The sequence below is a fragment of the Agelaius phoeniceus genome, chromosome 1 (genome assembly GCF_051311805.1).
Source record: "Agelaius phoeniceus isolate bAgePho1 chromosome 1, bAgePho1.hap1, whole genome shotgun sequence".
Taxonomy (NCBI): domain Eukaryota; kingdom Metazoa; phylum Chordata; class Aves; order Passeriformes; family Icteridae; genus Agelaius; species Agelaius phoeniceus.
The window spans coordinates 145,553,759-145,571,103 of record NC_135265.1 but is presented as its reverse complement, the minus strand read 5'-3'; the positions used below and the strand labels follow the sequence as shown (position 1 = coordinate 145,571,103).

Below are 17,345 nucleotides of genomic sequence, written 5' to 3'. Positions count from 1 at the left end.
AGCTGGTTTGGGCCCAGGAGTTAAATGTAATTAGCATGTCTGTAAAACATTTACATTCAGTCAGTTAGTGGAATAGGACAGAAGTCTTTTTAACTACTGATGCAAACTTGACTTTATTTCTCCCTTTTTCTTCATCATCATTACTTTCCTCCACTGCCTGGTAAAGAACTGCTGTATAAATTGAAGTTTAAAGTTTAGTGGCAGAAGTCACTGGTTTCCTTTGCCTTTTTATAGGTCTTTAGAATATATTCCAATATTATCACAAATCAGAGAATTTAATGTGACCATTTTTGACAGTTAAAATGGGAAAGCCATCTGAACAAATTAAAGTCCTTCATTGGTCCTTCCATTGAACTTTCTCCTAGGTAGATGCCAGAGGAGTGTTCACACCTTTTTGGTGCCTTGTTTTTTGAGGTTTTTTTTGTGGGAAAGAGGGTGTTGTGGTCTTTTTGTTGTTTTTTTGGTGTGATCTCACATAGGAATTTGAGTGATCTCACACAAACCCTGAAATAAGAGGTGTATACTTAAAAGTTGAAAGTTTGGAATTTATGAAGTCCTTTAGCTATCTGGGTGTTAACTTCACATAAGTACTATGTTTTCATTCCTTTTCATATTGAACCATCTCTGGTAGAGCTTTCCACAGGTAAATCTTTCTTTTAGTGATCTGAATTCTTTCAAAGTCACAGGCCTTTCTACAGGACTGCTTTGTAAATACTAGTATTCCTACCTGGCATTCTCTGTGTAATATTTCACACTGATATTATAGATCTCAGTTTGATCCTTTTCAGTTCCTGATCACAGAAATGCTTTACAATCTGGATGTGCTGTGGAGCATTCTCTGTTCCAGCTCCATGGCATTTACTGATGTACTGTGAGAATACATTTTACCTAGAGTTTATCCACATCAGATGTGGGAGTTGTTTTTGTTTACTGAGACTTGCTACTGAGCATCTGGGAAGGATTCCATTAGATGCTGTGCCTGAGGACCTCCCAGCAGCCTCAGTTATCACCTTCTTTCTTACCAGGTGTTATTTTAAATTGTAAACCTTTTTATAGCTTTGATAAAGACAAAGATAGAAAGTTTTAAATTTATTGCTGTTCAAATGTCTTCAAATTAAAGCTTCAAGCCTCTACATATTAATCAAAGTAGAATCTGCTTGGATCAACATTTAGCCCTTTTTTTTCTTTTTTTTAAGTCTTAGAATTAGTTTTCTTTTTTGAGCTATTTTACCCTGCCTGCTTGCTTCTCTTGCTTATTCAGGTAAGAATTTTATTGGCAAAGGCATTGAGTGGAGATTGAGGTGACTAAATTTCTTTATATTCTCTACTAGGATGATAGGAGGGATTTGGGAACTGTTGCAGCAGATGCTGCTGTTCAGAAAGAACCTGATGAGACATGAAATGCATGAGCACTTGGAGTGGAATCTTAAAGAGCTGCAGCTGCTATAGAGTAAACAGACATTTTTGATCACTTTTAGAAGTTACTGTGTTACCAGCAGTGAAATTCAATAAATTGTTTCTTAAGACATCTAAAAGAATTGCTTTTTTTTGTATTGTTAATTTTGTAGTAAACCAAGCTGGAGAGACAGCTCTGGACACAGCAAAGAGACTGAAAGCTGTCCAGTGTGAGGAACTGGTAAGAACCAAGCCCGGGGGCAAAGGGGAATGTTTGCTTCTTTAAAAATGTGATTTACTTCATATATCATTGCCATTGCATCTCACACAATGTGGTATTACTGCCAGCTGGCTTTCTGTTGATCTGAAGGCCCTATCACAGGTGACTGTTTCTTACCTAAAACACAGCAGTAATTTTATTTGTAACAGTTTAAGAAAAAGATCTTTCTTCTACTGGCAGTATTAGTTATTTTAACCAGTGTATTTGAAGACCATAAGTACCAGAGGGTCAGATGTGTCAATAAATACATAAGTCAAGGAGATTTGAGCTTCATTAACTCAAAAGTTCTTCTTAAAGGCTTTTATATCAGGAGTACTAAACAAACACTGTAATTATAAAACTGTCAAGACCTTTTAGGTTGGGATCTTTGTTTGTCTTCTTCTGCTATGGCTTTTTTCAGATTATTTAACAGAACAGGTAGGTCAAAGATGGTGAAAGTCTTTTTATAAGGAGAATTGAAACAACTTAAAATTACCTTCCTGAAAGGAGAAAGAAGTTCAAGTGTAATGTCTGGAAGCTGAAGTATAAAAAGATGTAGAACACCAGCTTCTGTGGGACTTTGTCCCTCTACTGAGCATGATCAAAGCAAAGACCTCCTGGAATTTTGAGAATGTGTGAGGGATGTTAACAGACACCACTCAAAAAGATTATTGGTGTTCAGGAAATAAAGGTGTTAAGGATTTTCCCAGGTACTCCTGAAGCATTTAGCCAGAAGTAAGGATTTTACATCAGACCAGCAAGATTGTTTGTTCTTGGTCCTCTAAGGTGCCACCAGTATGCATTTAGTAGGCAAGTGAATTTAATAACTGTCAAGGCATTAAAAAGTCTAGTAGTGTGGTAGTTTCACATTTAAGACAAAACCAGGAGAATTTACAAAACACTTGCCACTTATTTCAATTTCTTCTTTTTTCTGATTTGATGATCTGAGGATATCTACTTCTGCTCTGCAGCTGGTAATTTTAATATCTTTCCTGTGACAACTGAAAGTTCTTGTCATGAATTAATTATTGAATAATCAAAAGACCTTGTCCTTCCCAAATCAAAGAAATTTTCCATGTTTCTGGGGATGCAAGTCAGCATTTTGCTATGGTTGCTGAGGTGGGACTGACTTCTCATTTAATGCCATGTCTGCTGTGTAAGTAGGTGCTGTTTCCAGTGGCTTGAGTACTCTGTCAGCTGGATCAAGCAGATCACCTGTGCAGCACACAGTGGGGATGGATTGCTTTTTTCTTTATAGCATCCCTTTTCAAAAGTTACATCTGCCATTAACATGGACCAACTGGCTGTGTTACAGAACAATCAATCAAGTGGATGTTATCAGTGAGCTTATCTAGCAGTTAATCATTTAGTTATAGTGATCCAAATTCCATGAATACCTCAGATTATTTCACTTAACTCTCATAGAGCATTTAGAGCATTTATGCCTTTTTTTTTTAATTTTTAAAGAGGAAAGTATTTCTGCATTTTTTTCCAAAACCAGCAATGAGTTAAGAGTGAAAAAGAAACATGAATGAGCATACTGTTTGCTGTGGGCAGTAAAAAAGTACAAGATAAATAACTAGGTGTTTGCATTATGATAGCTGTACTGAACTCATTTCTGTTGCATAACTGGAGTCTTGACTGTGTAATTAAATTCAGTTTCAACTCAAGTGGGTTCATGAATACTTACATAACAGATTGGAAATACTGTCTTTATTCCAAGTTTTATTTCAGGAAGATGGTTAAAGGCACTCCTGAAATCAACTACCAAGTAGACTACACTTTAAAGGACGTGAAGGACTAAATAATGATGGAAGATCTAGGCATTGAAAAGGAGAATTTATCTCCTCAGAATAACCATGAACTGCTCTGTTAGGTTTTTTTGCTGATCATTCAGGTAGTTTTTTTTAAAGAATGTGAAATACATTATTTGGACTGGCAAAGGCAAGGAATTTCGTGCTTAAGACATATTGGCCTCATCCAGGGAGAGACAGAAGTAAAATATCTAAATGAAGAGTAAATATCTTTTCATTTAATTTGAGTGCAAGAATTGTGATTTTGATGGGGTGGCAGCTGTATGTGCCAAAATTTATAAATAGGCTTTGCCTTTCCTTTTTGGAAAGGAGGGCTCCAGATAAATTCTGCTTTTGTACATATACCTTCTCTTCATGTTATCTTTTCAAATGCTTGTCAAACATGGTGACTCCTGCCCATTTTGAGAAAATCTTTCCTTTTTGCCTTTTACCTATTTTTCTGTACCTCAAACAAATGAAGGATGTTTGTATGATTGCCCTGGAATAATTTTAAACTTCTAAATCTTCCAGTTTATTTCTTGCCATTACAAAACCAACTTTGTTAACACCAAAAGAACAGCAAGTATTTTAACAAGGCTTTTTATTTCTCTCAGCTTTCTCAAGCCAAGGCAGGGAAGCTGAACCCACACGTGCACGTGGAGTACGAGTGGAATCTTCGGCAGGAAGAGATTGATGAGAGTGACGATGACTTGGACGATAAGGTGAGTGTGCGTTACCGGTACAGCCTTGCGCAGCAGCTGTCAGCAGCGCTGCTCCCTGGAAATAGCTGGCAATTAGAGACCCACCTCAGCCTTCCTCTCCTTACAGATGTTTTGGGGGGAAAAAAGCTAATTCTGAGGCCTGTGTTAAAGACTGCCTAAGTGCTTTTTGAATATAGTTTGTCAACCTAGATATTATGGGCTGCTTCAGAAGTTTGACAAGATATACAGTATAATATAAATCAGCAAATCTGGACTACTTTGTTGCTTTATCCTCTTCTAAGCTGTTAAGAATTCTAAGCTGTTATATTTTAGCTGGAGGAAATCCAAAGCTTACATACTTAATTTTTTCCATAAATTAATTAAAAACCTAGTTATTGAATAAATAGCTCTTATTTTTCACAAACCGTGCTGTGCTATTTATTCCTGTTTTTTTTTTTTTTAAGAAGTAATGGAAAGGCAAAACTTGAGGGCATAGAATAATTGCCATCCTACAGCATGTGAAAAATTAGCCTCAGTGTCCTACTTTAGCAAGTCAGTTAATTACTGTGTGCTCTATTTCTGCAATAAATGCGAATACACCTCTCCTATTTTATATGAGTGCCGCAGAAAGAAGTGTGGACAACTTCTCATTTTCTGTGACACTTGGGACTGAAAAATTCAGAAACCAAAGTAATTTGCATGTCCTCAAGGACAGCAGAGAACAAAATAATCATCTGTGTGAGGAGCCTCTGGAGGATGAGAGATGCTGTGCTGGAGATAATAACCTGAACCAGAGCTGCAGGGAAACAGATCGTGCTCCATATGCACCCATTAACGTGCAGCAGGCAAAAACTAATGTGTAAAATTTCTTCAAAGAGCAATTAGATGTGTTTAAAAAGAGCTGTATCATGGATATTATATTGCTAGTTCAGGGACCAAATAAATCTGATCTGTCAAAAACGTTTGCTCATCTTTACTAGGCAACAGTGGGGTAATATACTTGATATTTGAGGATAATTGTCTAGTCTGAGTAATGTGCTATATTCCCTGAAAATTACTCTTAAATTCTAAAACTTGCCAGGCTTTTATTGGCATTTTATTTACTACATTATTAGTGTGTATTTCCTGCTTTAACATTCAATCTAATTTTGTGTTCATGATGATTTGTTGATGGTGCAATCTTAATTTTCATTTAGAAGAGAGGACCTTTCAGGTTGAATCCCTGAAAAAGGGACGAGTGGGGGTTTATTTGTCCAACAAAGAAAAAAACTCATGTTCACTAAATTATGTTCTGGTATGCTATTTTCCAAACATACTAACTATAATTAGTGTTTAGACAGCTGTATCATATCTTTGTTTTTCTATTCACAGCCTAGTCCTATAAAAAAGGAAAGATCTCCAAGACCCCAAAGCTTTTGTCACTCCTCAAGCATTTCTCCCCAAGACAAACTGACTCACCCTTCATTTAGCACTCCCAGAGACAAGCAAAGACTCTCCTATGGAGCCTTTACCAACCAGATCTTTGCTTCTGCAAGCACAGACTCACCCACCTCTCCAACGTCTGATGCTCCTCCTCTTCCTCCCAGAAATGCTGGCAAAGGTAAGTAAGTCTCTCTCCAAACCACACTTGCAAGCAGTGATTTTGACACTGTTTTCCTTCCTTTAACCAAGGACATTGCAATGTTTCAAGGTACAGCATGTTCTTATTGATGCAGTGGTGTGGTACAATGCCTGTTCTAAACTTAAAAGACCTGGGGGACACTTTGTATTAGACTCATTCATAACACTGAACATGAATGGGTGAGGAATAAACGAATACTCTGCTAAATTAAAGTCACTTAATTTTATGAGACTTGCAGCTGCAGTGGATTGTGATGGTTTGACCTAGATATCTCCAGTCTTCAAGTTTGGAAGATATTTTATGGAACAAAACTTTTTGCTGTATTATAATTTGTGCAAATCTACTTTTAAGGACAAAGAAACCTTTAATTCCTTTTTACATGTTTAATTTAGAAATTGATAAATTGTGTTTTTACAGTAGACTTGTTCAAGAAATCTTTAGTTGTGATGAGGGTTCCATTACAGTACAGTTTAACACTTCAGCAGTTATGCTGCTGCTCCCTTTTGTTAGCACTGCTTCATTTCTCACCTGGTAATTGACTTTGTTTAGGAAAAATGCAGAGATGCTCTCACCAATATGTGAAAGAGTAAAAGGGACAGGGCAGTGTTGGCATCATGGTTCAGATGCTGTGCTTAAGCACTACTGTTCCATCAGTCTTTGTCATGTACTGGCAACTTTCAAATGGATCCCTTGGCTCTCTTTTAAACAGGTTTGCCAAGGTTTGCATTTTTCACATGAGATTTTGTAATCCATGTTTCCTTGGGGACTCAGTTGTATTCCTTGTAACTTTACTGTGTTGACCTGATTGTTGGCATTACAAGATTCTACTTTTTCCTTCCAGTCTCCCATCCTTTTTACATGCTCACAGTTTGCTATGGATTTTTCACTGCAAACACAATGTGTACTGGCTTAGATGTTCCTTCATGGACTAGGATAACTTTTTTTATTGTCATAAAGGGGCAAGACTTGGAAATTAATCATGCATCCCATTTCATGAAGAAGGTTAATGAGGTTGTGTCTGGTATCTGTACACACTGCTTAGTATGTTGTCAGCTTTCAACACATTTTAATGAACTTTATTTCTTTGTCAGTATATAGTGGAGCTCTCCTACAGACTCATCTAGAAAATTGTCTTTTTCTCCAGGAAGGGGAATATTTATGTTTATATTTCATTCTAAGTATGTATTTTGGTTTCTGAAATGTTAGGCATTTTCCCAGTTGTTCCTAAACAAGGAATCAACACAGCTCCAAAGCTACTCAGAAAGAATTGAAGCGTTGAGTTTTCATGTGTTTTCATGTCAGATGTTATGCAAAGAAATCCTTATTTATATCACAATGAAATAATATTATAATATCAGAAAATTGCCTTCTAATGTAACATTAACTGCTTCATCAGATGGAAAATGTCAGATTCACAGGGTAAGTCAGAGAGGTTGAATGGAACTGCTGTTCCATTAAAGTTACTATGCTTCTCTGCTTCAAACCTGCTGAAATTCTACAGTCTCTAAGTGATGCTGGAGTGGAGTTTTGGTTGATATCCACTCAACAATACTATGAAATTAGAAACTTCTGTTGTATACATGCCTGTGTTAAAAGTTGGGGGAAAAAAGTAACAAATGCATAGGACAATTCATCAGTGTGGAAAGATTGCTGTAGTTGCATCATTTTCAAATACACTTATGGTTCATTTAAACTGTGCTGCTCCTTGTTATCTCCCCTCTTCCAGCTCTCAGATTATTTAAAATAAAATGAAGCAGAGACTCTTCACTTCCATATAAAAATGTTGACACTTCAGATGTTGACACATCTGAATTTTGAGACAATAAATTTTCTTTCAGTAGGAAAAAATAAACCTGTATATTTTTCTCCTCTTTTGGATGAGTAATAATAGAGTATATATCCCTTCATTGAAGTTTAGACAACCTTACTTGTCAGATGTGTGGTTTTGTTTAGAAAGTTCATTTGAATATCTTGTGTTTAAGATTATATGAAAACACAGTGTTACTTTTTTCACTTATCTCCCTAAACAGCAGGAGTAACAAAAGCACTGAATCTGTATTTAAATTTAAGCTTACTTTCTGTCAGAAAACAATCTGATCTTTGTCCCTGTGCTGCTGTGAGGCCCTGGTGGATAGCATGGGCCCCTGCTAGGACATGGAGCCTTCAGGGGAGGGATGGCAGGTGCATCTGCATTTTAGAAGGAGGCAGACAATTTTTAAGTTTCATAAGTTTTTCATCCTTTGGGACATGCAGATGAAATTGTCTTTCCAAAACTGGTTTTATTTTTAAGAAAACCCCCTCCCTGTAGCCCTCTGTTTCATTGTCCATTGAAGCTGTGGGGAGCAAAGCTCTGTGGAGTTCCTGAGTGATCAGGAAGCCATCCACTGAACTTTTGCTGGGGAGAGGAGAGAAGTTTAAAGTGATTTACATAAGGCACATCACTCTTGCTCATGGTTTTCAGTGGACATGCTGGCTAAAAAATAATTTTATAGGTACAATAGTTGGAGGAGGGGATATGGGGAGGTTTTCAATTTCTCCTCACATCATTGTAACTCATGTCCAGATTTTTTATTTGATAACTTTTCAAAATATTCCTAAAAATGCTGGAATTTATTTTTCTTCACACAGTCTCATTTGTGGATACATCTTACTTGCTGTTATCTCTGCTATAGATTTAAATAATCCTAACAGAATGAAAAGTACAGAAGGAGTGCAGTGGCTGCCTGAGCCACTGAGCCAACCACTCTGTGCCTTTTTCAATAGTTTATCTAAGCTTATTTAGGATCAGCTTACTTCTGTTCTCAGTCAAATCTTTAGCCTGTATTATTCTCAAAATCATCTTTTTTATTGTTCTTTTCAACTTATACCTGCGTTATGGCTCCAGACATCTAGCAGGTCTTCTGCCTATTGTTTTACAAAAAGCTTTCAAAAAAAAATCAGTATTTAAGTAGCTAAATCAAGTTTTGCACAACCTTCATTGTCAATCCAATGTAGGGGTAATGTTGCTAACTAGCTTTGGAGGAGTGTTAGGCAGTCTAATCCAGGTTTCCTTCACTTCAGCTGAAAGCCAATTGATTTTAGTGGTTCTGCCTGTTTATCCCAGGTGAGCATGGAGGTCAGGGATAAATTCTGTATCATGAAGTTAATTTGGATCTTCAACACCTACAAGGCTGCATAGTTTCATTGTCTCAGCTCTGACATGAGGTACCTAAACCCAAAGGCACTTTCCTTCATGGTTCCAGTGCAGTGTTATTGCAGACACAGTCACATCATCTGCTCCTTCACTACATCACACTCAATTTCTAACCAAATTAGTTTATTTGAATTTACTAGTAACTTCTAGAAGTTGTCTGACTGCCTTGCACACAGGATGAGGAATCTTGTTGGGCTCACTAAGTTGTGCATGTACCAGCACTGCCCTTTGGCTTTGGAGGTGTTTCTGTGGCTGGTGCCTGTGTCAAGGTCCTGGAAAAGGATGGAAATCCTACAGGTCTCCATGTATGGGGTGTTACACTAAACAAACCAATTTTAACTTATCTGATTGAAGAATACTTTCATTCTCCTGGGGTTCAAGTTATCCTTTCATCACAACTAACTCTTCTGGGTACCTTTGCTGTTTAAATCAGATTTCTGAAATACGACTGGCTGGAAGTGTCGGGACAGCAGTAAAATTTGCTGTTTCTAGTGGAAATGCCACATCAAAGAATCCTTTGGTCCTAGGTTTTTTTTTTTTTTTTTCCTGATTGTATCATACTGTGGCATAGCAGGCATTACACAGTCTCAACTCATTTGAAGTTCTTAATTTATGGCACAAATGTATTTATTCTCATTTCCATTACCTCAGCCTTTGAGGTGATGCTGTTTCTTCTGAATGTTTGCAGGATTCTACACTTCTCTTGCATATACTTGGAGACGTTTTTTAAAATATTCTTATAAATGTGTTGCACATTGTGATTAAATAATGCTACTTATTCCACTATGACTTTGTATTTTTTAATACCATAATAGGAAGGATAGACTAGCTGATGACTTCTGGTTTCATGGGCTCTTCTATTTCTGAATAAGCCCAAAACACAAAATTCATTAGTACAACTTTTATCTTTTCTTTTCAAACTGAACCTTTTTTTAAGCATTAATTATCTAATGTACTTCAAATACTAATGTTGAATCAATGTATATTCTTAGCTTTCTTATTCAGAGTGATCATGATCATTTTGTCTTTTATTATGCTCTTATTTTCAGTGCTGAAAATATATATTAGGTAAGAATAACTGAAAAAGCTTTTAGTAATATCTATGCAATAAGTCACTCATGAGAAATTTAAAAATAAGGATAGCAACACTTGTTAATGAAAATACTATTTTTAATTTACGTTACTTTCCTTTGCAGTGTCCATTCTACCATTAGCAGGAATTCTGTGTTTTCCCCCTATATCTCCTTAAGTGGTAAAAAAAAAAATTACACATGTGAAGTTTTTACACTCTAAACCCACCATTTCTTGATTGAGTGGCAGCAGCTTTGCATGGTTTCACAAGTACACAAATGAATTGTTACTACACTAACTGCACAAACCCTAAAGGGCAATGTACTACTAATTGCACATCTTATCCAGTTATTTACCTTAGTACAATAATTTTGACATTACTTGGTCTATTTACACATGAAAGCCTGATCTTTGTAATATGAAAAAGAGATAAAACAAGATAACAGTTAGTTCTCTAAGCATTTGCTTCCCAGTAACTGAGGAAAAGAAAGCCTGACAGAAGTAAAAGGAAAAACTTCTGGGTCAAGTTTTTTGGGGTTTTCTTTTTGGTTTTTGCTTTTTTGCTTGTGTTAAGAAAATGTTCTTTACAAAATGTGAACTTCTGAACTATGTGACAAATCATGATTAAGGCATTCATTGGAGAGGAAATGACTGGCTCAATTGCTGCCTGGTTAAAATCACAAAGTACCTTCAATCTAGTAACTGCTCTGATAATTGCTTAAATATACCTAGCCTAGCCTTGTGTAATTGAGAATATCACACAGGAATTGTTTTGAGCTGCTGGTCTTACACATACATTTATGTGAATATATGTGTAGATACACACAGACATGTGCAGTTGCTGAAGGTGAGCAGCCCTGGTCCCAGCACAGGGGCAACAGAGCCCAGCCCAGACCTGTGTGAAGGAACTCCTGGAGAGCACCACGAGCAGTGCAAGGGCATGGTGTGGCACTTTGGATGGGAATTTGCATGGAATGGCATGCAGGAAGGGGTGTAACTCTGCCAGCCTAAGCAGGGACCAATGGTATCTGAGTTATCAGCACACATTCAAAGAGCTTTAAACTTGAGCTTTTTACAAAGGGGAAAGGGACAAAACCAGGTTTGCTCAAGGTAACCCTAGGGCAGCACACCAGTGTTTGAGGGAATGTGTGTGCCAGTGAGGGCCTTTGGGCTCATAAGACATAAGGCATGGAATACCTCCAGACACTCTCCTGGAAATCAGGGCTTCTCCCCCTAAAAGGTGTCAGGATCAATATCCCAACTGAAGTGCATCCACACCCCTGCACACAGCACAGGCAACAAACAGGAGGGGCTGGAAGCTGTTGTGCAGCAGGAAAACTGCAGCTCTGGGATGGCTCACACAACGGGAGTGCTGTGATGGGTGGCTGTGAACCCTTCAGGAGGGACAGGCAGGAGAGAGAGGCACTGGGGCAGCCCTGTGGGTTCAGGGCTGTTCTGAGTGCCTGAGCTGGATGATGGGGGCACTAGGGTCGAGTGTCTGCTGGCAGATGTGCTGGTGGGGATCTGTTAGAGAGCACCCACCCAGGATGGAGAGGCAGATGAGATGGAGATGCTTACCCTGTAAGCAGCTGGGAGAAGTCTCACAATTGCTGGCCCTTGTTCTCATGGGGCAGGAATGTCCAGGATGTGTCTGGAGTGAGTGGAAGAGAACTTTTTTACTCAGCTGGTGAGGGAGCCAGCAGGGGAAGGCCCCTGCTGGACCTGATGCTCATGGAGAGAGAAGGACTTGAGGGCGATGGAGGCTGTCTGGGGCACAGGGAATCACTAATTCTTGGACAAGTAAGAGAGGGAGATCAGCAGAGCTGCCACCTTGCACCTCCAGGGGACAGACTTGGGCCTGTTTAGGAATCTGGCTGACAAGAGTCCCCTGGGAGACAGTCTAAAAGGAATCCAGAACATTCCTCAAGAAGGGAATCCCAAAAGTGCAGGAGCAGAGGTGTGGTTTACGGGAGGACTTGGCAGTGTCTGACTCAATGATCTCAAATGTCTTTCCCAACCTAAGTGACTCCATGATACAGTGTATTTTACAATCATTTTACAGACAGGTCATACATCATCAAGTCGTGTATTATTTCACCAGTTGTTTCCATAAAATGATTTTGATTCAAGCACTTTTCCTAGGTTTTCATTATTCAAAGCATGATGTCATTTTATACCTCTTTCTGAAATGATGTTTTGAAGTTTTCCTTTATTTTGTTTTTATTTGACCATAAGTTATTTTTGTATTTGAGCTATGTAATCATCAGTGTATGACACTTGTATTTGTATTTATTCCCTCTGTGAGTTTAATACAGAAACAAATGCTAGGAGTCTGAAAGTATGATTTGTAATAGCTTGAACACCTTTTCCCTGTCACTTTTGTATGCCATGGGGACTTCTGAAAGCTGTGAAGGTATATTTTGCACCTCCTCAGTAAGGTCTGGATATGTATAACTAATGTGAAATATAAAACATGCCATATAACCTAATTTAAGGGGTTTTTTTAAATTCTACTACAGTTTATTTTTGTAGAGAAGATTTCTTCCTCTTATTGGCAATTAAAAGCACCAATTTCACTTCATGTCTGAAGTTGAATTTTTGCAATAAGCGCACAATAATATTTCTATGCCTTTCCTCCCTTTTTTTTTTTCGCTCTGAGCCAGTTCTGGGCAGTTCGTGAGCGGCGGGCGCGGTGCGGTGGGCGCGGTGCAGAGCGCGCCGCCGCCGCCAGGGGGCGCTGGGACACGCGCACTGCGGGCACAGGGACAGACGGGGGGACAGGGACAGGGGACAGACAGGGGGACAGACGGGGGGACAAACGGTGCTGTGGGGGACAGGGACAAGGGACAGACAGGGGGACAGACGGTGCTGTGCGGGACCGGGACAAGGGACAGACAGGGGGACAGACGGGGGGACAAACGGTGCTGTGGGGGACAGGGACAAGGGACAGACAGGGGGACAGACGGTGCTGTGGGGGACAGGGACAGGGGACAGACAGGGGGACAGACGGTGCTGGGACAGCCCGGCTGTGACCGCCACTGCTTCAAGAGTTACCTCACTGTTAGCACCGGATATTGACTATTCCTGCCCCCTTGCCATTCCTAGATGCATTCCCATTACATCACGAATCAAATTTGATTCGTATTTCTGAAAAAAAAGAATTAGTAGTTTGCAGGAGTTTAAGGCATAATCAATCAAAATTTCGAATGAGAAAAGTTGGTTTTCTTTCAAAAACATCTCAATGCACAGTTTAAGTTGTCTTGCTTACTTAAGCTCAAGGAAGAAATTAAATTGAGAAAGGGTGAGGATTCAAACTGGGGAACAATCATTAAATGCATTGGCATTTGACTTGTCATTTAATGGCTTTGTGAACTTGGAAGCAAATTGAGAGGAACGGTTGCAAAATACATAATTTGATTTACAAAAGTAACCAATTAATTAAGCCAGACCCAAAATCTCTGCTGGGCTTGTGGTTGAGAGATTCTCCTGCACAGCAGAAGGCCTTCCAGGACTGAATCTGGAAGAGAATAGATTGAATTATTGATTCTTCAGGGGCAGTTCTATTAAATTTTTCTTTTCTGTTTATAGGAAAGAGAGGTCACCTGCTGAAAATATCTGACAGATTCGTGCTTATAGAATCACTGAACTTATTTTGTGTTAAATGTTTCACCTAAGGAATTTTAACAAATATTATTTCTTACTGATTTCAATATGTCTATAATATATAATAATTTGGGAAGGAGTGCAGGTATTGATCATTTCCAGGCTGCCTATAGAGAATATTCATAAAGGTTTTTGAAGAAGGCAGCTCCAGTTTTGTGTGCTGCATGGTAAGATATATGTTAAGTAACTAAATGAAGTTTTTGTCTCAAATACTGTTCAAATAAGGTAGCTTTTCAAAATTAGGCAAGTTGGTTCTACAGTGTTAAAAAATAGACTGACAATAGACTTGAAATTTCAGGTATAAATAGACTTTGCTTTTAAAGTTTTATGTCAATTTTCTGCATTTATCTGGACTGATGGCAAAGCTATCTGACGTGGAAACTTATTGCAAGTGAAGACTGCAGTGAAGTCTGAGTTGTTGGTTAGATTAAAACAAGACAAAACCAACAAACCCACAAACGAACAAAAAGCCCCTGGGGCTGTTCTGGGCTGCTGCAGAGCTGCTGCAGAAAGTGTTACAGGACATTTCTTGGGCAGTGGTGGCAGCTGACTCCAGCACTCGTCCCCTCACTGCCATCTGCACCCAGCTCTGCTTCCCTGAGCTTCTCGGTAGAGCCCTTTGTGAAGGTCAGTGCTGGAGCTGATTAGGAACAACTCTTGTCTTCCCACTGGCTTATTTTGTCTTTCAAGCTGTATCTGTTCCCATATTGTGTCAAACATGCATTGTGTTGAATGATACTTGTGCCAGCATTAAATCAGAGGGAAATAAAAGTATTTAAGGGTAGGGGTGACTGCATAGGCTCTTACAAGCAATGCTACCATGAAATATCTAATCTCAGTCCCAGAAAGGACTTCTCTGATGTTTATTTTATTCATACCATGTACAACAATTTGCATTGCTTTTGGAATGCATAGTTTGATGTATTTGATCTACAGAAAAAAGAAAAAAGACTTAGAGAAAATCTTCTCAAGCTAAAAATCCTATTTTGAAAGTGAAAGGAAAATTTGTAGGCATATCTTTATTTCTTTCCTCCTGCCTTCCAGTTTATTAACAAAATTTGTGGGATGGTCTGGAGGGCTAAAAAATCTCCCCACATATTAGAGCATATAGAATGTGCTTTTATTCTGGTATAAATTAACAGCAATTTTAATCCCATGTGCTAAATATTACTTAATTTCAATATTTCATAATACTTTTTTTTTCTTGAACAACGCCTAAAATTAGAAATCTTGGCACGATTAATCCTGTATTTTTTAAACATAAGTACACATGTCATTCTATTGTGAAGTTGCTTATATTCCCACAGCTGAGATGGTTAAAAATGTGGTGGTGGATGTGTCGTTTAATCTAAACAGTGTTCTTGGCATGGCTTGTCTTTTTATTTTAGTCTTTTGCTGCACTTCGCTGTGGGTCTGACTGTGAATTTTTCAGTGCTGCTTTGACGTTTATGCACATGTATTTGTAAGAAGGTTGTTTGTTATTTTGCAGGCCCACCTTCAACCCTCCCTCTAAGCACTCAAACCTCTAGTGGCAGCTCCACTCTTTCCAAGAAGAGACCACCTCCCCCACCCCCAGGACACAAAAGAACCCTCTCTGACCCACCAAGCCCACTACCTCATGGACCCCAGAATAAGGGCCCAATTCCTTGGGGTGAGTTTTGAAAATGCAAATCAAAAGGGCAGGGGAAAACCTTTATGATGGCTGATATATGATCTTTGGTTTCTTTTTACCTGGTGCTTGCTTTCCAATGATTGCAGCTTGATGTAATGTCAGCTCAGATAAATCAGCAGTTCCATCTCCTGTCACTGCCTCCCAGGCTGGGAGTCTCACTTGAGAAAGCTGAAAATCCTCCCTGCTGCCCTGGGGCCCCTCCAGTGCCCTCCAGTGCCTCCCTGTCTCTGCCCCAGCTGCCCAGGCTGTGCCCTCACCCCAGCCCCTCAGCCACTGCTCTCCTCTGCCTCTGCCCCTCCTGCTGCTGCTGCTGCTGCTGCTGTGCCCAGCTCAGGAGCCAGGGCTGCAGCTTTGGGGCGCCCAGAGCCCTCCCACAGGGTCTGTGCAGGTCTCACAGCTGCCACAGGAGCTTCTTTCCTCTCCTGTCAAGTGTTCACACCTCGCTGGTGGGAATGTGTTGTCTTAGTTTGTATTTGCTTTTTGTGATGTTGTCTGTACATACACAAAGACTGAGAGGTTTGCATCCTGCTACCAGCAGAAGTTGCACAGGAACAGTGCATTTTAATTTTTATTTTTACCAGGATACCTTTCTGACAGATGCTTTTTGGAAACTATTTTCCAGACTACTCAGATTCTTCCTCTTTTGAATAAACATTGCTCTATGCAGTCAAATTATCTTGGTAGCTGTAAATCTCAGGCCCATGTAATTTTCTTTGATTTTACTTTTGGTGGCAGGATTTCCATGAATCTGTAAATTTTTAAACTGGAATCCAGTGCTTACATAGGTGCATCATGCATATATTACTTGTATTTTAAGAGAATCTTCTCTCTATTCTAGTACAAACACACAATTGCTAGCATAAATAAAAAAATTGCTAGACTAAAAGCACCATTTTTCTTAGCAAATTGAGTTAAATTTAGTAAATCATGGAGTACTCATGTGTGATTTAATCTAGGATTCAACATGAAGAAAAGTATAGAGTCCAATGAAAAGCAAAGGCTTTTACAAGGAATAAAAATAATGGAATCTTTTCAGTTCTCTACTTCTCAGAGGTCTGGGATATGGAAAAAAAAAAATGTTTCCTATGTTGTGGAGTCCAACAGCCCTGTACTTTTTCAGAAGTAGTTCAGACATTTTTAAGAGCTTGGACTTTAAATATGTAAAAAATCCCAAGTATTTAAGTCCAAAGCAGCACCTAAAGTTCCATATACAAGAATACTGTATAATGTAGCACTGTTAGGATGAAAGGTGTGATAGGAGTAGATGCTAAGCAGGTGTCAACTTTGCCTTAAACACATTAGGCAACAGATAAAGGAAGAAGAAATATGGGAAAGGTGCAGGTGTGCAGTTGAAGAAGCCTGTAGCAGCAAAGCACCTTGTCAGAGCAGGCCAGAGAAGAATATGGCTTTTACTGTCTCTTCACTGCTTTTCAGGCCAAGCTAAACCTCAGTGGATGGAAGAGGGGCCTCTTGTCCCCATTTTTCTTAGCTGAAATCTGTACAAAAGCTTGTTTCAAAGTCCATTTGGATTTTTAAGCAAGCATGAAATTTTGTGTTTATAAAAGAGGGAGTTTCTTCTATCTGCCTTTGTGGTTTTTTGCTTAGGGATACTGTCAGATGTTCACTGCTTTTACTTTCAGAAGCTTTCTTCTGTATTGTTATATTTCTTGCTATGTGGAATTTCAGCATTTGTCTTCTAATCTGTGCATTAATTGAAGTTTCAAGCAGTGCAATCCTTAGCTTATGTCTAAGCAAATTGAGTTACTATTCAAAGATGTTCTAAAAATGTCATTTGGATTATTTTGTATTTCCATAGCAACCATGAGATATTTTTCCTTTCTTTATCCATAGGATCTACATGTTTGCTGTTTTACCTTAGCTCCTTTTTTGCACCACTTTTAAGCACAAACATATTTTTAGCAAGGCACAGCATGAGCCTTTTCTGCTGTTTCATTTAGACATCAATGTGCCAAGAAT

The 17,345-nt window shown here is 38.9% G+C and overlaps 1 protein-coding gene across 3 annotated transcripts in view; it reads left to right on the top strand.

Annotated features, from left to right (window-relative positions):
- Window positions 1–17,345, top strand: part of ASAP1 (ArfGAP with SH3 domain, ankyrin repeat and PH domain 1) — a 113,359-nt gene that overhangs the window by 81,743 nt on the left and 14,271 nt on the right. For 2 of the 3 annotated variants that reach the window (XM_054631493.2, XM_077189024.1), the window contains 4 exons: window positions 1,569–1,636; window positions 4,062–4,169; window positions 5,520–5,748; window positions 15,186–15,347. In XM_054631493.2, coding sequence (XP_054487468.1) covers window positions 1,569–1,636; window positions 4,062–4,169; window positions 5,520–5,748; window positions 15,186–15,347 — 567 coding nt within the window. The remainder of the gene's footprint in view (window positions 1–1,568; window positions 1,637–4,061; window positions 4,170–5,519; window positions 5,749–15,185; window positions 15,348–17,345) is intronic. The other variant, XM_054631501.2, reaches the window with a different exon arrangement.